Source organism: Dufourea novaeangliae, unplaced genomic scaffold (assembly GCF_001272555.1).
Source record: "Dufourea novaeangliae isolate 0120121106 unplaced genomic scaffold, ASM127255v1 scaffold65, whole genome shotgun sequence".
NCBI classification, from domain to species: Eukaryota; Metazoa; Arthropoda; class Insecta; order Hymenoptera; family Halictidae; genus Dufourea; species Dufourea novaeangliae.
In genome coordinates, this window is record NW_015373961.1 from 4,811,964 (window position 1) to 4,835,342 (window position 23,379).

General features: G+C 37.7%; 4 protein-coding genes across 4 annotated transcripts; 3 read left to right on the plus strand and 1 right to left on the minus strand.

The window, feature by feature from the left end:
- Positions 1-1,807: 1,807 nt before the first annotated feature.
- LOC107186579 (zinc finger protein 425-like) lies at positions 1,808-6,916 on the plus strand. The gene is made up of 3 exons (XM_015574477.1): positions 1,808-2,021; positions 4,050-4,868; positions 6,240-6,916. Exons 1-3 carry the CDS (start codon positions 1,949-1,951, stop codon positions 6,914-6,916), a joined length of 1,569 nt encoding a protein of 522 aa, XP_015429963.1. The 5' UTR covers positions 1,808-1,948.
- Positions 6,917-10,491: 3,575 nt separating this feature from the next.
- Positions 10,492-16,033, plus strand: LOC107186487. Its single transcript, XM_015574350.1, has 5 exons — positions 10,492-10,551; positions 11,093-11,194; positions 11,271-11,423; positions 11,490-11,877; positions 11,955-16,033. The coding sequence occupies exons 1-5, from the start codon at positions 10,492-10,494 to the stop codon at positions 16,031-16,033; spliced, it is 4,782 nt and encodes a 1,593-aa protein (XP_015429836.1).
- A 1,253-nt stretch (positions 16,034-17,286) lies between these two features.
- Positions 17,287-19,448, minus strand: LOC107186592 (coiled-coil domain-containing protein 102A). Its single transcript, XM_015574490.1, has 6 exons — positions 19,274-19,448; positions 18,325-19,012; positions 17,976-18,226; positions 17,694-17,903; positions 17,368-17,612; positions 17,287-17,304 (listed from the first exon to the last, which is right to left on the minus strand). Exons 1-6 carry the CDS (start codon positions 19,382-19,384, stop codon positions 17,298-17,300), a joined length of 1,512 nt encoding a protein of 503 aa, XP_015429976.1. The 5' UTR covers positions 19,385-19,448; the 3' UTR covers positions 17,287-17,297.
- A 502-nt stretch (positions 19,449-19,950) lies between these two features.
- On the plus strand, positions 19,951-23,124 carry LOC107186568 (negative elongation factor B). Its single transcript, XM_015574463.1, has 7 exons — positions 19,951-20,593; positions 21,503-21,670; positions 21,744-21,869; positions 21,952-22,221; positions 22,300-22,584; positions 22,681-22,881; positions 22,966-23,124. The coding sequence occupies exons 1-7, from the start codon at positions 19,985-19,987 to the stop codon at positions 23,122-23,124; spliced, it is 1,818 nt and encodes a 605-aa protein (XP_015429949.1). The 5' UTR covers positions 19,951-19,984.
- Positions 23,125-23,379: the final 255 nt, after the last annotated feature.

The window sequence follows — 23,379 nt, forward strand, 5'->3', positions numbered from 1 at the left end:
TCTGATAAACGACTATGGCCTCCAAATGGCCAACGATAAAGGATGAAGCGGCTGTATAATTGTCTGGCATTAATTTTTACTTTCTTTTTATATTCAAAGTTTATCTCAAACTTTCTCAGCTTTCTTCAACATTTGCTTGACTCTTTTTATAAAGTGCCCTGCCATTGCGCCTTAAAATGAATCCAAGGTTCCAATGCGTTCCGAAAAGCTCGATATCAATACTGCCGACATTTTGGTAACCGTTGACAATGGCGAACGCATATCTTTCTTTAGTCAGCATGGAAAGTTTTGTTGTCAATCTTCGACCTTCCAAACCGAGGATCGTCTTCAAGGTCCCAAGCCTCTGTTCTTATATTTAGCGAATCACCTTTGAAGTGTACATTCATTTACAGTATCTCTTTGTGGGACTCGAGGAGGGTGAGATGATTACAGGAAGTAATTAAGTAGTGATTCTCAGAAAAGATGCTTTCCAAAATATTTAGAGGGTCACCTATTTTTTAGTGACACACATTTACATATACATTACGTATACATAGAATCCATAAAATCGTTACTAGTTTGTAATCACTTTTCGTTTCGTTAGTATTTCATCAAGTTCTAATTTCTTTATTTTTCTGTAATTCTCTATTTTTAATTTTATATTCTGGTTCAATCTTGACAAGCATAACGTAATTCTTCTGAATAGGATAGTATTGATAAGAAATATTCATATGAATATTCCAATAAATTAAATACGAATTTACCAATTCATATTCCCACCCAATTCAAGAGAACAATTAGCAGAGATTACAGTACACTGAAATGTCTACAAAAATAAACTGAACCTTTAAACTCGAAGTGTATGTACATTCCAGGTATCTGCTTGTCAATTTAAAAAGTATCATATATTGTAATCATACAACTAAACTACAAGTTAGTAAATAACTAGAAAGTTTATTTTACTACCACATTTGGCCTTGCATGATCTTCAATGATAGCTCGCTGAAGTCGTCTCAACACCAGCTATCACATCGCGATAAAAAAAACAAGTGGACATAATTATTGATCCACCCAGCTTGCCAATCTCAGATAAAAAAGTTGTAAAAAACGACCATTACTATTTTCTTCGCGATTCCGACCAATTGCAAGTTTTTAAAAAGTTTTTTACACATCATTTAGTAAACTAATCTTCACAAAAAACTGAAGTCGCTTGGACCAATTTTAAAACAGTTGTTTTGTCTTGAAGGGTGTACGAAGAGTTTTTCTACCCACTGTATTTACTCCCATTGTATGGCAAATAAATCTCTTACAAGATCTGAATGCTTCAAATAAAAAAGAAAAAAGAACAAAGACAATATCATCGTCTCCAACATAATGATCCCATCGATCCCTCCGTCCACGCCGTGTGTCGGCCAGAGCACGCAGCGCAACATAGATCTCTCCCGTGTAAGTACAGAGGAATGGAAAAAGCAACATGCACACGGTGGTCGTCGCACACTTCGCCACCACGGCAAACAGAAGCGGCCGACACGACACCCTTCCGAGCGCGTGCAGCGCGCGGCGGCAGCTGAAGAAGAAGAAGAAGAAGAAGAAAATGGAGGCAGACGGGCGGATGGAGGGCGAGGGAGGCTGCGCTCCTATATGTAGCCCCGAATCTTAGCCGGAGCAACTATTACGCCCGAAATCCTCGAGGCGTACACACCCCTGTGTTGGCTCGACCACAGTACGGGGTAACGGTTCGCTATCCGTCGCGAGAATCTCTTCTTTTTTTTTTTTATTTATTTATTCACAACAAACGATTCTTCAACAAAAACAGCCCCTCCGCGTAGTTTTACCGTCAAGATCGACAATTTACACCTGGACCGTCTCAGTGCTCGTGTGTGTACATACAGTGGGATTTGGTAACCGCGGTATGATTTGTGTGATTGGTGGAGGAATATAGAGAGATCGAGAGGAATACGAAAGAAAAATGCCGAGGGCCTTTCTGATCACGCATCGCCGGTACAACGGGATCGAGGAGGAGTTCGACGGGTCCGGAAGAGGTACGTTGTTCGGTTTCGTTGATTGCGCTACCGCGGCCTGGTGCCAGAGATTTTTTTTCTCCCAGATCTTCCGCGTTCTAGCCACATTTTAAAAATAAGTCAAAACACAGAGACTCGATAAGTGTTCGACGACACGTCGGTACTGAACATTAAATATTTCATAAACTAATGATCATATACGGCCGAAATAAATATCATTCACTTCAGAATTGCAAACTCTATCGCTATGATAAACCGCGTTAAAAAATCAGCGTTACACCTGGGGACGTCTCCTTGCCAGTGCCGAGGAGCCCTCGAACATTTATCGAAGATTTACTGTAATGTTACCGCGGAAAAGACAAGCTTTCGGTGGACAGGACCGAAGAGAGCTAACTGAAGAATTTTCACATCGAGAATCGAAGGTCACCGTGTGTAATGGTAACGAGCGCATCGTAAGCGATGACTACGATCGGTAGATCGGTTCGCCAAGGTGTTCCCCGTTGATCACACCGTCGTTCGAAAGCTCCGCGAGGGATGGAGGGAGGACATTCGGTCCTCTGGTCGTTGCTTCGTGATTTAAGGTGGGCAGATCGCCGGGGGTTTTAAGAATAGGAGACGCTAGATGCGTCACGAGGCTCACACGGCGCATACCGTCGCGATGCCGTCAACCCCACCAAAGCTTGGCGAACGCTTCGCGACGTGTTAAAAGCTCAAGCACGCGCACCGGTACTCGTACAGTGTATATGTGTACACAGAAATACGCGGAAAATACGATTGGTGGAACGGAGAGAGAAAACGATCTGCAGAAGGGAGAGGAAGAGATACTCTATTTCCGTTCTCCCCGAAAACAGAACAGGCGGTAGACTCGCGAAGGTGCTCCGCGAACCACCTCGATACACGGCTCAAAGCCGTAACCACGGATTTTGTTTTATTAACCCTAGAACTACCAAATCTTGTACGAGTGATTGAAACGGTGCATTTTACGAAATTTATCGGAACTTCTATTAGAATATGTAAATAGTGAAATTAATTAAGTTACAAAAGTTGTGTAATTTTGTAAAACTGTCGTTTTTATCGATCTGATAGAAATAGGTACACGTCAATTGTGTCGGTAGTTCTAGTGTTACTATTGAAGGGGCGACAGAGCTTCTGTGCAACCAAAGAGACGCAGTTATTCTGACGAGTATTTTTTTTATGTTTGTTGATTATTGTTATTGTTCTTGGTATTGGTAGTCTGGCGTTCGAAGTCCTTGGAAGGTTTTATAGGGGAAAGGAATAATTAAGGTGCAGATGGATCATCCTCATCAAGCCAGTTCTACTGGTATCGAAAGTATCGTCGGTACGCTGGTTAAAGTTACAGTCACGCGAAGCATTTAGGAAACAGTGAGATTTGTCTTGTTATCATGCTGCGTCTGAATATTTCGAATTATGAAAATTTGTTCTTTTTTAATTGTAGGTAGAGGGTCGGTCATTGCGACACGGTGAAACATAAATCTTCTTCGTCTCTTTTATTCCTTAGTTTCTACATTGTCCGTACCATTGTTTATATATAAAAATAAGTGAACTTTGATAGCAAATTCAACTATTTGTATATTGTACGTACGTTGAAATATCACTGAAATGGTTAATGAATATCATTAATGTGATTTTAAATTGAAACTAGATCGAGAAACCCTTTAAAATCAAACTCTTCAAGAACCCTATATCTCACCAGGCACAACAAAGCCACCTGTCCGCTCAGAAAAGTGTCAATAAGCACAATCCGTTCCAACCAGATCGAAGTATCAATCAGAAACTTCCCTGTGCCCGATCACAAGAATCCTCTGGACGTTAGCCAGCCGCGTTCGAAAACCGTAGAACCGTCGCTAACGATGACAAACGATTCCACGTGCCGCAATTTGATCGTCTCGAAATTTCATAGAACGCAACAGCTTCTGGCGCTTACGGTCCGAGTGACAAATCACAGTCTCTCCTTGAATACGAAAACTCGTGCAACCGTCACCTAGCAGAAAGACCGTAAGTCTCTAATGATCGTTATCCTTTCCGTAGATTTCAGCCCTGAAAGAGGCGTCAGACTGGCCGATTACAGCGGGAATCATCCGACGTCGGACGGGGCGAGCGAATGCGGCAGCGAGACATCCTCGGAGTGCCCCGAGGAATTGTACAATCTGACGAAATTGGCGGAGGTCAGTCTAGCAGCAGCTGCGGGCACGTTGATCCATCCGAGCAACGTGATCTTTCAGCAACCAGCCTCCCCTAGATGCGCCCAATACACGGACAGGATCGTGGCGCCGCGATCGAAGCAACAGGAGTCTCAGTTCACGGATCATCGAACGATGGAGGATGAGCAAACATTGGGGGAGAGGACCAGGCTGTTCTTCGAGAGGATCGAGACCGAACGGGAGATTCTGCAGAGCCACACTGAGAGGAGCACAGTTCTGGGGATCCACGTGTCGCCTCATTCGCATCGTTTGCAAGAGGAACGACGTTTAGAGGTCTCGGACAATTCGTTGGACAAGACGGAATTGGACACCGGCTCGTCGATACCGTCAACGATACCGCAAAGCAGACGAACCACGTCGACCTCGACGGAAACCTCGTCGAAATCCGAGGACACGGAGGATCACGAGTGCCCGGATTGCGGGAAAAAGTACTCGACCTCGTCGAATTTGGCCAGACACAGGCAGACACATAGATCGTTGGGGGACAAGAAAGCCAGGAGGTGTCCACATTGCGACAAAGTATACGTCAGTATGCCCGCGTTCAGTATGCACGTCAGGACGCACAATCAGGGGTGCAAGTGCCATTACTGCGGCAAGTGCTTCTCGAGGCCGTGGCTGCTACAGGGACACATACGCACGCATACAGGTAAGAATTTGCGTTTTAATTATTTACTCGCAAGGGATGTTCGCGAAATGATAAACACCGATTTTTCTGTAACTTTGACTAATTGTTTATGGAAGCAACCTAAGAATTTTGCCGTACTTAGTTGGTGCCACTTTTAGACTTTAAGAGAGAAACCACCTTGTCTATCTGAAACGTCCCTTTTACTTATTTATTTGTTGAATTACATAAACATTACAAAAGATATCGAAAAAAAGTTTAGATAAATTTTATATCGTTTTTAGTTGTCCATGTATCGGTAAGAAAAATTTTCAAAAATGTTATTCTTCTACCCTACTACCTTTGTCAGTACTAGGTCCTCATATAAGTTTTCGTTTATTTTGAAATAATTTATTTTCGCTAAAATTCAATAATCTGATTTAAACTAGGCTGTATTATATTTAATGCAAATTTTTTCACTGTGATACAAGTATATTTACTTCATCTGTGTAAAAGTGTTGATGTTTGTAGTTAGAAAGCGACTGAAAGGTATTATTAATGTCTTATTGTTCTCTAAAACGTTCCCTTTTGAGGAAATTGATCAGAAAATGATTGAAGTGTACCCAAAGTAAATACACTTGCATCTTGATAACAAATGTGCATTGAACGTTATAGAAATGATTTTGATTAAAAGTGATGAATTTTGGCAGAGTTATGTTACTGTAATGTGAACAGTTCCGAAGTAGGGAAGCTATTTTCATCATATTCAGTGTTTACTTCGAAGGAAATAAAAAATCATATTTATAATTAAATTACATTGTCACCTCATTAGAAGGAATTAGTGATCACTCATTAGTACGTCCAGTACAATTGACGTAGGTATATCAAAAAGAAATTTTATTCACTCTTAATCCTCAGACACCACACTAGTGCGAATTTCCACCACCAAAACATTGTTTCTTCTGTTAGTTTTAAAATTTACCATTTCTTAATAACAAATTGTATACTTCAAAAATCATCTCTCATTGTTGCAATTATTACCATTGAATTCCTGGGGAAATCTTACTCTGAAAAATATAATATGAGTTCAATTTGCGTTTTATTCTCTTCAAGTTCTTAATCATCAAACATTCAAAATCCCAATTCGCAGTACTGTGGTATTTATGTATGCTGAGGTGAGGGGTGGTTTCTGAGGGTAAATACTGTCCTGATAATTCTTGTCCTGTAACATCCTTTCCAATGTAAAAATAGATCACAACGATGCAACACGTTTATGTGAACCTAAAAATTGCAATTGATAAACAACGAATGCGTAACGATGTTTCAAACAAAATTTTTAAAGTGACCAGAAAGTCATCCTACCAATGCTGTTTCACGACTCTTTTAGTCTAATCGGTATTCCTTCTTTCATTTCAGGTGAGAAACCATTTAAATGTACGATTTGCAACAAAGCGTTCGCCGACAAATCGAACCTGCGTGCCCACATCCAAACGCATTCGAACACCAAACCTCACGTTTGCGGCCGTTGCGGCAAGGCATTCGCGCTGAAATCGTACCTCTACAAGCACGAGGAGTCTTCCTGTATGCGCGCGCATCATCGATCATCCGGGGAGAAAACGGACGGGACCGATCAGAAGACAACGCCCTCAGCAAGATCGTGTCCGCCGTTGTCGACCTCCTTGAACCGACTACCGACTACACCCTGTGTCACGGCATCACCCACCAGTGTCATAGTTCCTCGGCTGGGCCTGAATCGAGACCAAAGAAACACGTCCTCGGCGTTCTCCGCGATCATCAGGCACACCAGGATACAGGACACCCCGACGGTGACTCAGGCGTCGAAACGATCATGCAGGGAAAAAACACCGATCGAGGAGCCAGGAAGAAAGACACCCGACAATTCGACGAAAGATCAGGAATGTGTTTCCCGTATGGTGATCAGAACATCCGTCATTTCACCTAATCCGGAGCATCTTAGCCGTTTCAGCAACGACAGCCAAAATTCCTCGAATGGTTTCAATTTTTCCGATCCGACGAGATCATCCGCGTTTTCGAGACCAACGACGATGACTCTGAACTTGGCAATCGCTTAGGGTTCCAGTTCACCTGGACGAGTGGTATGACCGGGAAAATGGTTCCTCCTACGTCATAGACTTAGGATACCATACCCTAAATGCTACGCGTGAAAGTAAAACGAAAATTGGAAAGTCACATTTTTTTTGTACGATGCTTCGCTTTTGTGGTAATCGACTTTGTTCGTTCGTCTGGAACGTGTGCAGTTGAATGTCATTTTGTTAGGATCTGAGCATATAGCAGCTCATTTCTCTTATGTCAATGATTGTAATGATTATGAATATCGGAATTGGTTTAGATAGTATTGGTTTTCCAATTTGATGCGCATGTCCAACGAAAATTCAAATTTGATTTTTCTCAAAAACGAGACTTCACTCGAAAACATTGAATTACCGATTTTCGACTTATTAACCGTTCTACCCTTTATTAGCGAACGCTCATAAGACAGTGTTAAAGTTCCGTAGCGCGCCGAAGACTATCCTGTTCCTACGAAATGTTGAGACACGCGCGAAAGAATTATTATCCAACGCCGAGGACAAAACAGATCAACCATCGTCTCGTAGAAATACCAAGACGGTCATTATTTACTAGCAACTAGTGTCATTCCTACTAATGTCGAGATAAGTCCGTTAAGTTTTTAGAAGGAACGTTTGAAATTCTATCGTGTTACTTGAATGACGCTTTTAAAGTGACCACAACCCATTTTTATATAGTCGAACGTAGAGTCAATTTCGATGAGAAATTCAGTCATGCAATGAGTAAACACGATCGACATAGATCACGTGACAAATATTATTCCATATACCTTCCTAATTAGGGACCACCTAGCACATAGTCATAGTAACAATGATATCGTGGATCGTCGATTCCTAGTGTCGTGCCTTAAAAACGCTAATCGCATGTGTAGACAGATTCGTTTTCTTTTTAACGATACACCAGCGTCGTATTAAGAAAGTAATTTACTGATTCGGTAAAGAAATTCAGTGCCTATAATGTATGTACGCGTACTAACCTTTAAGATTAATCGTGTCGATCGAATCCAAAGTTCTCCGAGCTCTTCTAGGCAGCTAAAAATTCCTTGATGCTTGAGACTAACGTACACCCAATCGTAGGTTGTTAACGAATGCCGGTCGAAGATAGAAAACCCAAGGAACCGTTTGACAGATAATTATTTTAACACTAATTAGACACGATATGTAAATAATTACACGTTTAAAACTTCTATTAACGTATCACAGTTTAAGTACACTTTCCCGATTGCACCGAACTGAACGTTTGACTACGGTAGTCAAGTTCACATTTGAAAAATGCGGAAGTTTCTTTCTAACCGCGAAAATGAAGAATTTGAATGAACATACCGAATAGTTACCGAAGATTTATGTCAGAAAGACCGATAAAAGCATGGATCAATATAATTTCGGATGTTGTCTTGTTTACGGCAAACGTATGTCTAAGAAAGTAGTTTTATATTGTAATGCATTAAACGCGTTTTTAAATAGAAGAACGCGTATTGTCTGTGATTCGAAGTCGCGTAAACGGAATTCGAATTCCGTATACGGTCTAAGTAGCCCTCTGATGGCCGTATTGTACAATAATTAAGAATTTTTCTTTTTTTGATCTGTTACCGACCAATGGTAACGATCCGAGTGTAAACTAGTCCAATCCGTTTTGCTATTCCGAGCGCAACCTGGCGAAATTTAAATGACAAATATACTAAACTAATTGCACTATACTTTCTATTAATCACTGTAAAAATTAATTTCTATTATATATAAGGATTAGGTAAAAATTTCTAAATCGACAGCGTCGCGCGAAAATTCGAATAGCAACGGTTATAATAAAAACGTTCATGTAGTTTATCTTTTTCACCGTAAAATCGTACATTAAAGAATGTGTTTGCATTAACCTAAAGCGAGGGCGTACAGTAAGTACGCGTGTCCTAGTCATCGATCTAACGCGAAGATCGAAAATAGGGATCCCGATATGTAATTATTCTATTGTATAGTCGTATGAGCCACACGTTGTAAATAGCATTCCCTTACATTATGTATTAGTATTTAGAGTATCTCGCATCGTTAGACGTAGCGCAATTTAATGTACTGTTGTTTTACGTATGTAATGTGTCATTTGTACACCGGAGTGCCTAAGCAAACATTTTACCAATTTTTCTACGAATTGTGAAAGTCTTGTCTATTACAACGAGAAAATATATACATATCGCCATACATGCGTTTTTTTGTACTGAACATTACGTTACCCTTCTTAACAGGAACGACTGGAACCGGAAGTTAACGGAAGCGAGCGTTTCATAACATGAAAATATTATAAGTCAAGAAACAATCTATAAAAGTTTTAAAGAGAAATAACGATACCTATTGCAATAATCATGAAAAAAACACAATTTTTTAATATGATTAGAATAATTAGAAAAAAAATGTTGTCCTTATTACAATTAATCATACCCAACACAATTATTCATAAATACTTTAAAACCTCATAAAATACAATTACTTTTGAGGGGCTGTGTAGGTATACTTGTCGGAATTAAAATAAAAGACTTGTTTATCGATACTTCTACACATCGATCTCGCCATAGAATCGATGAACCATACAATAGTTAATAGCTCCCCGATGCAAACAACGAGTTTCTGTATTCACCAGATGGATTGGAGTTCATAATTAGGGCAACGAAGGGGAAAGCATTTATCTGAGTCAGTTTGATGATGGCCACATAAACCGACTTTAGGCGATATCGCTCACGATTAGAAAGATATTTGTGTTCCGTAAACTGAACTGCGAAATAATGTAGAAAAGCCGATTGCTCTTATCCGAAATAATTTCGCGTAAATACAAGTATCCACATCGAAATTCCTGTATGCAACAGAAAAGATGAGGGGGTCGTATCTTTGGATAATAGAAAAGGCGCATAAATTGCAAATATCGAGGTCGATGAATACGTGAAAAGAAACATTCTGCATTTGGGGCAATAACATTTTTCTGACTAAATATTTAATTTACAATAGTAAATTGTTAACAAAATATTTGAAATCTAACACAGGTTGATGAAGCAACTTGAAGTTACTCCCTAAGTCTTTCATAAATAACAATCAGACTTTCTCAAGACCTTCTTAAAGTAATAACTTTTTGTGTATTTAAAAATTGTAATTGATTTTTTTTTACTTTAGCTAATATTGATATCCTTATTATTTTGCCAACTGTTTCTATGTTATAGTCAGTTTCTATAATGCAGTCGTTTGAAAAAAGATATAAACGCGTGTTCCTATAACAGAATTCGGACATCGCGAAACGATATAAGATACACGTAACAATTACAACAGTGCGAACGCACTTACATCATAATTTACATGCCCCCGCGCTTCTTAGAATTTCTCCTATCAAACCGTACTCCCCCTTCTTTGTTTTAATCCAAATTCTCGTGCCTCTTGATCTCTCGCCGAGATCGAGCACACGCTAACCGATGAAGAGTAACGAAATGGAAAGAGGTGTTTGGTGGGAGTCGTCGATTCAACTCATCAGGATTATCGTTAAACAAACGCAAATAGTCACAGAGACGGTCGCGAAATAGGCTTGAGCCATGCGGCTGATCCTGATCTATTTGATATTCTCCTCGGGGACGGTATTCTCCAGGTACTCCGTAAGTTATAATTTATTTTTTTTTAAACCTTTATTGACCAATTCGCAAAATTTTATTTTTTCCAACATTTATTCTAAGCGATAGATATATGAGGAAAAAAATGCCCAAGATCAGCTATATAAGTTTGTTTAATCTATTCTGACATTTTACATTTATAGTATGAAAATAATGTATGTGCTCCTTCATTGCGAACTGTGTATTGTGTTTAATTCTATTACACTGATAACGCGAGATTTCGTTTATTTATGAGTAACATAGTATTTGTTCATATTTATGATACTTTTCAACTGTTCAGAAATCTATTTAATTCGTTACTACGAATTATGTATTAGTATTTAGTGATGTGGGAGAGAAAGATTTGAGGATCAAAGTTCGTGTGATAAGTCGGTAGGAAATAGCTAGGCCTATTCCCAATTCCTCTTCTTTCTCAATTTCCCTTCGCTTCCATACTAAACTTTTGATCTACAAACATTTTATGACATTTAAAATTTCTTTAGCATTCTTAGATTTATGTTTTAATCTTAATCATTTGTTTCTACAGGAGAAACGGCATTTCGACCGCTCCGTTTACGATGATACCAAATTATTAATCAGGGATAAATATTTACCGAAAAAACAATGGATATTTTCTGATTATGACACGGTACTAGATGCATCAATCTCAAGAGCTTGTATCACAGAAATTTGTATCAACACTTTATATGATAAATTCTTTGCAGAACTTTAAAGCGTACAAAGATAAGGAAGACAACATTTGTTACTTAGAAAAGATGGATGATAGTACTGCTGTAGAAGACCTATCAGCATATGGAAGACAGGAACAGATATCAAAGATATTCTATGCGTCCACAGATACTTTAACAAAATTAGAGGTAAATAAATAATAGTTTACAAAATTGTTTTCATAGAAATAATATTATTATTTTACTTTTCCACAGGCATGGCGAATCGCTGGTGGTAGAATAATTGCTTTCTGTCATGGACGTAAACTGATTTTGTTACAAAACACTATGCCAGTTTTTGGAGAAACGACAAATCCCTTTCTCAATGTAATTCCCCAAGATGAAAATGATATCGCAGTGAGGCGAGTAGCTGACGTAGTTCTAACACCTCTGATAAGTCGAACCAAACGACAAATCATACTCGAAGAACGGGAGAGACTAATTGAAAACTCCAGTCGGACTCGTACACGACGTCAAGCTCAGCAACCTCGAGGAAGGTTTCGGGGACAGACGCAATCACAGTATTTAAGTATTGATAGTGAGGATCAAAAAGAAGGTAAGGCCGAAGCAGAAGCCACGCAACAGTCTTCTCGCGCAGTAGTCAGTGAGTATTTCAAACTTCTCATCATTCCTTTACTACTCGAGTAAAATGTAAAATGAAAATTTCAAACTTATTTGAAGGTGGAAGTCGTGGTATGGGTCAAGCACAAAGCATGTCAGTCGGTAACAATGGATGTGAAGAATGCCCTAAATATACTAATGAAGGTGCACCAGACAGATATGTCCAATATCCCAGCGCTGGATCTTTTATTCAACCTGGTGTTATTACCCCAGGAAATAATGCAGATACGACATTCACACGTGGCCCTCTACCTAGAGGACCAGCTTATCCAGATAATATTACACCTACTGGAGATACAACACCAGGTAACATTGTCAGAGGCGGGGCAGATTATCCTGGCGGTGTACCTAGTATTATGCCAACTGGAGGTAGGGTTACATATCCTACTGGTACGATTGGTACCACAACAAAGGAGAGTGGAGTTTCTTACCCTGGTAGTTTACCTGGCACTACAACGGGCGGTGGAGTTGTCTATCCCGGTAGTGTACCTGGAATTACATCTGGCGGTGCAGTTACCTATCCTGGTGGTGTACCCGGTTCTACAGCGGGCGGTGGAGTTAGCTATCCTGGTGGTATACCCGGTCCTACAGCAGGCGGTGAAATTAGCTATCCTGGTGGTGTACCTGGTCCTACAGCGGGCGGTGGAGTTAGCTATCCTGGTGGTGTACCCGGTTCTACAGCGGGCGGTGGAGTTACCTATCCTAGTGGTGTACCTCGTACTACAAGTGGCGCCGGAAGTGACTATCCTGCTGGTATACCTGGTAGAACAGACAGTGGTACCTACCCTGGTGGGATACCTGGTACTAGAATAACTGAGGGCGGTGTCAGCTATCCTAGTGGTGCACCTGGTACTGTAATGACTGGACCTGGAATTAGTTATCCTGCTGGCGTACCTGGTAGAACCGACAGTGGAGTTACTTATGCCGGTGGGATACCTGGTACCAGAATAACTGAAGGTGGGGTTAGTTATCCTAGTGGTGCACCTAGTACTGTAATGACTGGACCTGGAGTTACTTATCCAGGTAGCGTTCCTGGTACTAGAATAAGTGACGGTCAGGTTAGCTATCCACTAGGTGTACCTAGTGCTAGAATAACTGGAGGTGGAGTTAGCTATCCTAGTGGTGTACCTGGTACTAGAATAACTGAAGGTGGAGTTAGCTATCCTAGTGGTGTACCTGGTACTAGAATAACTGAAGGTGGAGTTAGCTATCCTAGTGGTGTACCTGGTACTAGAATAACTGAAGGTGGAGTTAGCTATCCTAGTGGTTTACCTGGTACTATAACAACTGGAGATGGTACAGTTTATTTTGGCAGTGTGCCTGGTTCTCCAATCACTGGAGGTGGTGTTGTTTATCCTGGTGGTATACCTGGTACTACAACTGGACACAGAATTGCTTATCCTGGTGGTGCACCTGGCACTACAACAACTGGAGGTGGTGTTGTTTATCCTGGTGGTGTTCCTGGTTCTCCAACAACTGGAGGTGGTGTTGTTTATCCTGGTGGTGTATCTGGTTCTCCAACAACTGGAGGTGGTGTTGTTTATCCTGGTGGTGTACCTGGTTCTCCAACAACTGGAGGTGGTGTTGTTTATCCTGGTGGTGTACCTGATACTGTAGCAAGCAGAAATGGTGTAGTTTATCCTAGTGGTATACCTGGTACTACTACTGGAGGTGGTACAATTTATCCCGGTGGTTTACCTGGTACTACAACAACAGGAGGTGGAATAACGTATCCAAGTGGTATGGTACCAGGCAGCAGAACAGATACTCGTGGTCAAATTATAACAGAATCAAAAGCAACTGCAGACACGAAAATATATCCTGGACAAATCTCCGGATTTCCATATCCTGGTGTGATTGTACCGGGACAATCGCCTAGCGATACTGGAGGAAGAACTATCACAACTAATGCTGAAGGTGCTGTTCCTTACAGTAGTGGTATTTTACCGCCAGGTCATTTACGGGAAACTGTACAGTATCCGGGAAGAGTCATACCACAACCGACAAATGTAAATGGGATTACTCCAGAAACATCTGGTGTAATACATACAGGAATTGGTACTTATCCTGGTGGTACTGTACCAAGAACTCCAGGAAGTCTTACTGGTCAAATAAATTATCCTGGAATCGACGGCACAAATGTCATCACAACTGGTTCGAATACGGGTACAATGATCCCTTATCCTCAAGGTACTCAATTTAAACATGGACAAGGTGTATATCATCCAGGAATGCAAGTAGGGCCTGATGGTAGAGTGATTCATTATCCTGGCACACCTGGAACAGTTCCCTCGGGTTACTCAGTACAAGAACAACATCCTGGTGTTGCTACATGGCATGATGGACAAGGTCAAACCATTTCAGATATGACAGGAAGACATGTAAATGGGGGAAGTAATAGACAGGGGGAGTATTTAAGTGAAGGACAAAATATCAGACAACAATATCCAACTGGAATGAGGCCCGCAAATGCTGGAGAAATCTCTCAGTATTATCAACAAGCGGCTAGCGCGCCAACTGTGGAAGATGACAACTCTAATTCCCAGGCATCTAGTTCTGTAAAACAAACGGACTCTGGGACGCAAGCGAGTGCATCATCTCAGGGAACATATGGAGAAGGTACAGCGCAATCTCAGGTAACAGGTACATACAGTGGCTCTGGATCTTTCTCAGCTCAAGCTGGTAGCAGTGATACTAATAAAAATGCCCAGACTGAAATTAGTGGTGGTAAAGAAGGTGCTACAAGTAATGCTCAAGGAGCAGGTGGTTATGGTAAAAGTCAAGCCCAAGTTCAATTGGATTCTGAGTCCGGGGCTACATCGACAGGTGCACAAAGCAATGGCTGGAATCATGGTACCAATTCTCAGGTGCAAGCAAGTTCCAGAGGTGGAATGGCAGACGCCCAAGCAAATGGTGAAGGAAGTACTTCCAGTCAAGCACAGATTGGTTTTCAACCATACCTTAAGACAGATGAAAAGCTTGAAAGACACGCAAAACCTTTCCGTGGAGGTGGTACAGCTTCTGCTCAAAGTGGCATGCACAGAGGTCAATCTCAATCTCAACTTGAAGGATCTTTCCAATATGGAATTACATACACCGGTGCCGCACAAGCAGGATCCGGGTCTGGTGCAGCAGCTTCTAGGAAACCATTTAAATTTAATCTCACAGAAACAGAATTGTTCAAACCCTTTGAACCATATAATACCCCGCAAATAACAAAAAGTAATGGGAGTTCGGTAACGAATACATCCTCAGGCGCTGATTATGAGTATAATCAAGAAAAGCCGCCACAAGGTTTACAGTCAAGTTCGAGTTCCAGAAGAACAGTTATTGCCAATGCAACAAAGGAAGTATCTCAAAACGTGGCTGGTAAACAAACTCAGTCCGGTGAAAAATCTCAAGTAGATGATACTATGTATGATTACGATGAAGAATACGGTGATTATGACGCCTCACAAACACAAACTTCAACAGATGCAAAATATTCGAAAAATTATATTGCAGACCAAAATAATAGCGATCATCAGTCACAAATGATACAAGTTACAACTGGAAATCAATATGATGTTCACGTACACCAAGACTCCAATACACCACAACTTGGTGATAGGCTTCAACCAGGACAATCATTACCAGGATATACAATACCACCAGGATTTCGTGGTAGAGTGAAATCTGTAGCTGGTGATGAAACTACTGCTCACGGTGACGGAAAATCACAGTCTCAAACAGTTTCTCTAATTCCGAGAATACCCAATACTGCTCATGAAACTAAATCACCAAACTCAGAAACCCGATCACTTAAAACCAATCATGAAAGATTAGCTGAAGATCATGCTTTGTCTAAAGAAGAGTACAACTTTTCTCGATTTCGAAATCACCAAACTTCCACAGATTATTCGAAACCTGCGACTGTGCCAATGAAACCAAGTTATTACACAGTAACAAACAGCTTTGCTGGTAAAATGGATGGTAGTAAAAATTCACACAAGAAGTATGAGCATCGATACTATACTAAAAGTTCTACTTGTGGATACTTTACATTCTCCTGTAATGTTGTGTATGGTTCTAATGGTAGGACAAAAATTTGTAAACCAAAAATGCCAACACATCCTGATGGCACTCCAGTGAAATGTTAACCGGATGTTACTGATTAAGTAATAACTTCTCTTCTCATTTTATTTTCATACATTATTCCATAATATATTAATACTAAAGATATTTTTTATTACAATTTAGACTATTATACTCTTTTATCTCCTGTATTAATTTTACAAACACAAATATTTATGATCGTTCATACATTTTATGAATGTACGTCATACTTCTATTGTCTCACACACATACATACTATACATAATTTTTATTGAGGTAATCGTACTGAATGTACATCATTATCGATTTAATAGCGCTACATCATTTACTAGTATTTAATCCAGCTTTATCAATAAAACACATTTTAAACAAATAAAAATTTTTGTTCTCTATTCTCCATCAATTGTAAATTACATCAAGTGATAAATATATATAGAATATTCTTTTTCAATCTAGAGAGAAATGAAAATTTAAATAATCATTTTTCTACATAAAATTAGATTTTAAGTACTACATAACGTATATAGATACTCGCGTAAGTATTTTACTTATTTTACATATATTAGCGACAATGTCTGAACTGTAATCATAAATATCAGGTATCATAGAAGGTAAAAGTTGTCGCTTATTTTTCAACTTCACCGGTCTTTAGATAAGAGGCAAAGTGTATAATTACATAGATATTTTAAGTATGTACAATATTTATACACATGCAATAAACATAAGTAAAAAATAATACATTGGAATGTGAGCTTTTTACAAACGTAGGTATCCACAAAAAACTTTGAAAATAAAAAAGTAAAAAGTATATATATAATAAAAAAATGAAAGACAAATAAATGATATCTATCTAGAACATACTCTAGTAACTTTAAACCATACGACAATACTGAAATAGGCAGTGATTGTTCACTATATAAGCTCACCGGTCAAATAAATTACTTGTTTGCCTACACCATTAATAGTTCTTTATACAATTAAAAAGTACTCTTACATCCACTGATGCATGTTTTAGGAAATTTACGAAAAAATACTTTTCACACATTCCAAACTTGACATTTCTTACTCAAATCAAATATAACATTATTATTGAAATAAGTGAATACTAGGCTTGTTGAGATTCATATTCTGAAATAATATATATGAAATATTATTTTAAATTTGAAATTGTTACATATGTTAAAATATTAAAACTTACCATCTGCTAATTTTTCACCACTGGTTGCACACAATTTCTCTTCAATATTTTCTCCTACATCTACTGTGTAGGAATCAGTACTAATAACAAGTTAATTATTAGTAACTGTTCTACAATCTAATTAAAAAATATACGTATGTAATAATAAAAAAAACACTAAGAGATATTTTTCTTATTCACCTATTTCGGAAGTGTTCTAATTGTACATTAGCAGACTCTAACTGCTCTAAAAGATCTTCGTTTGACCGTTGCAATTTACGAACGCTATTACTCGCAGCGTCTACCTCATCCTGAGCTGCAGCTAATTCTTTTTTCAATTCTTCTACTCTTGCTCTCACTCTCTTTACTTCTGCTTCATATTGTTCTGATCTCCTCACCGCATGTGATAGTTCTGTTGTCTTTTCCTTTAACGACTTTTGTAATACCTAATAATTTTTTTCATTTAATTAATACATATTAGAGAGGAGAAGTTAAATAAAATTAAGATGTTGAATAGTAATGCAAACCGTTTTTGTCACTAAAAGTTCTTGTTGCAACTGTCTTATATCACTCTCGGATGTAGAAACTGGACGCAATCGTCGAGATTTTATCCTTTCTTGTAGATCATGTAATTCATTACGAAGTTGTTTATTTTCTCGTTCTAACGAGATCTTTTCAGTTTCTAAACGTTCTCGTTTTCCCCATTCTGCAGCATTTTCAACTTGAAGCTTCTCTAACTGAAATTACATGATTAGCAACGAGTAAAGATTACCAATACTTAACATACTTTTCATATTAATAAAACTTACTTCAGCCCTAAGCTCAGATAAACGATGATTCATACTATCTCTGCTTGAAGCATCGTCAATTAAATTAGCCTGCACATCACTAAGTTCAATGTGAAACCGATCCTTTAATTCGAGTAATTCCCTCATAGTTTCAGCTTTACTTTCTTCTATTTCATCACATTGTTTACGTAATTGCGTTATTTCTGCCTTTAGCTTCTCCATACCACGGTGTAACGAATTCTTTTCCCTAGCGAAAAAATGTAAATGTAGTTGTATAAAAATACAGCTTAAAAATGTACACAAAATGATGTTGTATTATGTCCTTACTCTCTTTCAGTGCAAATTGTCTTCGTTGCTTCATCTAGTTTATGTTGAAGCATTAATATCTTTTGTGCAGAAGATTCATCATTTTGTAAAGAAACCTGAAGCTTCTCTACACGGTTTTCTATAGAACTACAATCTGTAACTAATCTCGAAGTATCTTTATCCAATAAATTTATAGAACTTTCTTTATATAACTCTACAGCATGCTTTGGCACTGCCCCTTGCAACACATACTCTTCAATATCTCTGTCTGGTAAGATATTATGATTTCCTAAACAGATATTAGGTTCATCCAGCAAAGTTTTACAAGTATGTATATCCTTTTGAGAGTTTACACTTTCACTGCGTTCTACATTATTGTAAAACTTTAAAAATTCTTCTATACCTAGTGTACTTCTTAATTGTGGATCTGATTCTAAAACTGTAAAAATCTGTTGGTCAAATTGTCCTGCATGTTTTAATAATATCATATGTATCTTTTCCATTTCCTTTTTCAGTTGTTCATTTTGCAACTCAAGTTCCTGACACTCGTGCTTATAACTGTTTGCATCTTTCACAGCAATTTCTAACTTTGCTCTAAGCATTTTTGCTTCTTCCCTTGCCATGTTTCTCTCATTACGCACTTTACTCCATTTCTCCCGCCAATTAGCTGTACAATCTGACCACCACCTCATTGTTTTTTCCATTTGAGCCGCTCGTGCTCTTGCTTCTTCAAGTTCTCTTGGTCGTAGAGCCTGGAAACATTAATCTTATGAATGATTTAATATACCTTATGCTACTAATATATTGTAACTTGCTAAAATAATTTCATTACCATATGTCGTGGTGAATATAGATTACCATTTTAAAGTTTTAATACTATAAAAAATGTAAATAACGTACAAAAAATATCTCTTTACATCCTTGTACACAGAATGTGTGGTTTACTCAGCATATACTAACAGAAACAAATTTCAAAAATTAAATGTCAGGAATAAGGAGTAATAAAGAATCACCTCTTTGGTCTCCCACTCACTGTCCACGTAACGTGAAGAGGATGGTATGCTAACATCGTGTTCTCTCATATATCGTCGGGAAGACGTTCCACTGGCTGTCGACTGTGCCATTGTCAATGAAAACGTAACCTCCAATACTATTTTTTTAATGAACAATTTACGTCGATTACGTTTTATTTTTATTTGCGTTAGAAGATCACTACGAGTTTATAATCAACTGGCTTCCAGTATCTTATTTACACTTTTCTTTGTATCATATTCAAAATAATTGCGGTTAAGATACAGTTTTCGTATAATTTTAATCTTCATACATAACATATATGCATCTGACGCTGTATTCGTATTATATCTATGCATTTAAACATATATATGACACACACACACATACCACAGAGTACGTTACAAGCTAAGGTTACTTTGTAAAGAGAGAAGGAAAGTGTGTACACACACCTTAACTTTGTTCACAATTTTTCTTTTACTTGGCACTTATGAACTAAGCATGAAGTTAAATTTTAAACAAATATATATTATATTGATAAATTTGTTCTTAATAAACAAATAATTATTGAAAGTTTGACGAAACCTATATATCGCGTATCATATACAAATTTACTATCATTATATACACCAATTACACTCATAGGGGTGTAAACATTTATAGTAAACACATAATCCATTCATGAGAAAACCATTTTATAAGAGAGAATCATAATGAATACTGCAAAAAGTAATTGTGAAACTGGAAATGGTTTGGAGGATCTTGCCATACCAGGCCAAGTTTTCTTAAGAGATGCATTAACAAGTTGCACGGATCCATTGAAAGCGATAGAAGAATTTCAGTTAGAAAATGGTGTTTTACTACCATCTTTACGACCTATGTTACCTTTACTCGATCTTCACGGAGTGAGAAGATTAGATTTTCATGCATCAGTTCTTGAAGAATTAAGAGAAAAACTTATAAAGAGGATCAATGAAATTGGAACAGAAAGAGCAGATAAGGGCTCATCAGGAGATAGAAGATTAAAGGAATTATTGTCCAAAAGTTTCCCAGCTGTGAGAGTTTCAGCGTTAAGGCCTGTTGTTATGTGTATTTTGAGGAATACACCACACATAGAAGAGAAATATTTACGAGTACTTGTTCGAGAAAAGGAATTATATAATGATGCAGACACAGAAGTTAAAAGACAAATTTGGAAAGACAATCAAAGTCTGTTTGGAGATGAAGTTTCACCATTATTTAGTAGATATATCATTGAAAAGGAACAAATTTTATTTGACCATAGAAATTTAAACAGTCTTTTCTTCACACCTTCTCCCAAGGTACATTATTATACCATGAATCTTTATGGAAATTCAAATTTTTATAGGTGCATTAAATACAACTAAAATCAAAGGAAAGATTTGTTACCTTTTTAAAAATTTGTACTGTATTGTGTTTTCTACATTTATAATTCTTATAATTCTTATAAATGTATAAAATCTTTAGTCTGTATAAAATAGCACTTCTATACAGGTGGTCGCCTAAGAGTAGAACCTTCCATTGCTTTTAAGGATAAACGAAAATGTATTAAAAAGAAAGTATTATTTCAAAGGGACAATTATTATGACAAAGGAGATTTTTTCTCAGTCATACTTTCCAAGATTTTTTTAGATGGAATGGTACATTTCCATTACTGTAATATTGTAGCCAACAGACAACAAATTTATCCATGTATAATACGTTGACCTTCAGATGACCTGTGAAATAATTCTTATAAAAAGGTATAATCTAACATACAATGTGCCTGCTTACCTACAGACTTCTCATTAAAATATTGAAATGTCGATTGATTGTCTTTTATTTATAAACAATTTAGGGTCGCATTTATTCATCCATTCCCTATTAGTATCAATTTTTTCACAGTTTCACAATGTCATACTTAATTAATGAAATGTATGAAGGTCAACATACATGGGCGAATTTGTTATTTCATCGACTACAAAATTACAGGAATAAAAATATATTATTCCATTTAAAAAAAACTTTGGCTGACCTTGAAATCTCGGAAAATTGACCTTGAGAAAAAAATCTCCTTTGTCGCATTATTTGTTCCTTTGAAACAATACTTTATTTTTTACACCTTTTCTTGTACCGTTCAATGAAGATGAAACATTTAAGGTTTTAGTTGTAGATGACTCACCTTGTATAATAAGGTGATCTTTATGAAACTATATAAATTATGTACCTAGGTGAGAAGACAAGGTGAAGTTGTACAAAAGCTAGCCCACATGATTGGACATAGTGTAAAACTATATGACATGGTGTTACAGTTTTTAAGAACTTTATTCTTGCGTACAAAGAACATACATTATTGTACATTAAGAGCTGAATTATTAATGGCTTTACATGATTTAGAGGTCAGTTTATATAATATTAGATTACATTGCGTAGCATTGCATAAAATATACATGATATTAAATAAACATTTAGGTCCAAGACATTATTTCGGTAGATCCATGTCATAAATTTACTTGGTGCCTGGATGCATGTATCAGAGAAAAGAATGTTGACATTAAAAGGTCCCGTGAATTACAAGGATTCCTAGATAGCATTAAGGTATACAACATATTTTGTTTGTGCTTAACGATGCTACTTCATCTTGAGATAGAAAAATGAAATGATCTACAGTTTTATACAGAGAGGACAAGAACAGGTATTGGGTGATTTGAGTATGACATTATGTGATCCCTATGCAGTAAATTTTCTTGCTAGTAGCGCTATAAAAATTGCGCTTCATTTAATAAATGGTGAAGCATTGCCTAGAGAAAATGCAGTTCTTGTGTTACTACTAAGAATGCTTGCATTGGGTTTGTCTGCCTGGCAAATGATTGATTCGCAAGATTTTAAGGAACCAAAGTTAGATAGTCAAGTTGTTACTAAGTTTTTGCCAGCACTTATGTCTTTAATGGTAAAATAATGTTTTTGTTATAATGCGTAATTAAAAATATTTATGGTTAAATCAATAAAGAAATAATTCACTTTTCAGGTAGATGATCAAATAAGACAACTAAACTGTAAACTTCCACCTGATGAAAGAGAAAGTGCAATTGCTATAATAGAACATTCCGGCCCACCTCCTGATGCCTGTCAAGCATATGCCCAACTTTCGGGGGTGGCTGCTGTTTTATCTATGTATTATGCATTACATGTAGGAGGAGGTGGCGGAGTTGGAAGAGGAAGAGGTGACGCTAGGGGATTAATGAGAGTATTAGCTACTTTACCAAATTGCCAAGCGCAACGTGCATTTGAAGATCCGTTTTTACATACTTTGGTAAAGCAACATAACTTAAACTCGTATATACTTTATAAATCTACTGACTTCATTGTAGTAATATCAGATAAAATGCAATATCATATGGTTTTACAGGTATCGCTTTTAATACTAAACATGGCTGATGAATTTTCGAACGAATCATTTTGTACAGTTATATTTGATGAATTTTTCCTGGCCGGCCTTGGAAGAGACAATGTGACACGTCATTTACTCAAACTTCTTTGGTACATTCATCCAAAATTGCCACCAACTCGGTTACATACACTAATGAAAGCACTCCAACCAACTAGTCAGGTACCCTTAGATTGTTTTACAGAGAATGATACAAAAGAACTTAATGTATGTATTTTTATCGTATTTTCGTTTGTATCATTCCAGCATAATGAAGCTGTACATAGTCTCTATGAAGCTTTACGTGAGAAAATTGGAAGTCGTTCCACAGAAGATCAATTACCAACGACTGCACAAATGGACACATTAGGAATTGATTGTCCACCCTCTCCTCTTACTGGTGTACCCACACCATCTTCATTGTAAAGATCTCAGAATATAAAGTTTGGTACTTGGAATATTGATAAACATGATTTAGTAATTCTAATTACAAACAGTTATACAGGGTGACTCAACAAAATCTGAACATCTAAATATCTGTCATCTTTATTTTCAATGATAAGTTTGTTTGATGGCGTCACTAATCAATAATCCGATAAGTTTTCGAAATGTAGGAACTGTATGGTGGTGTCTTCCTTCAATGATCGACTGAACTAATTTTGAAACACCTTCAAGATAGTT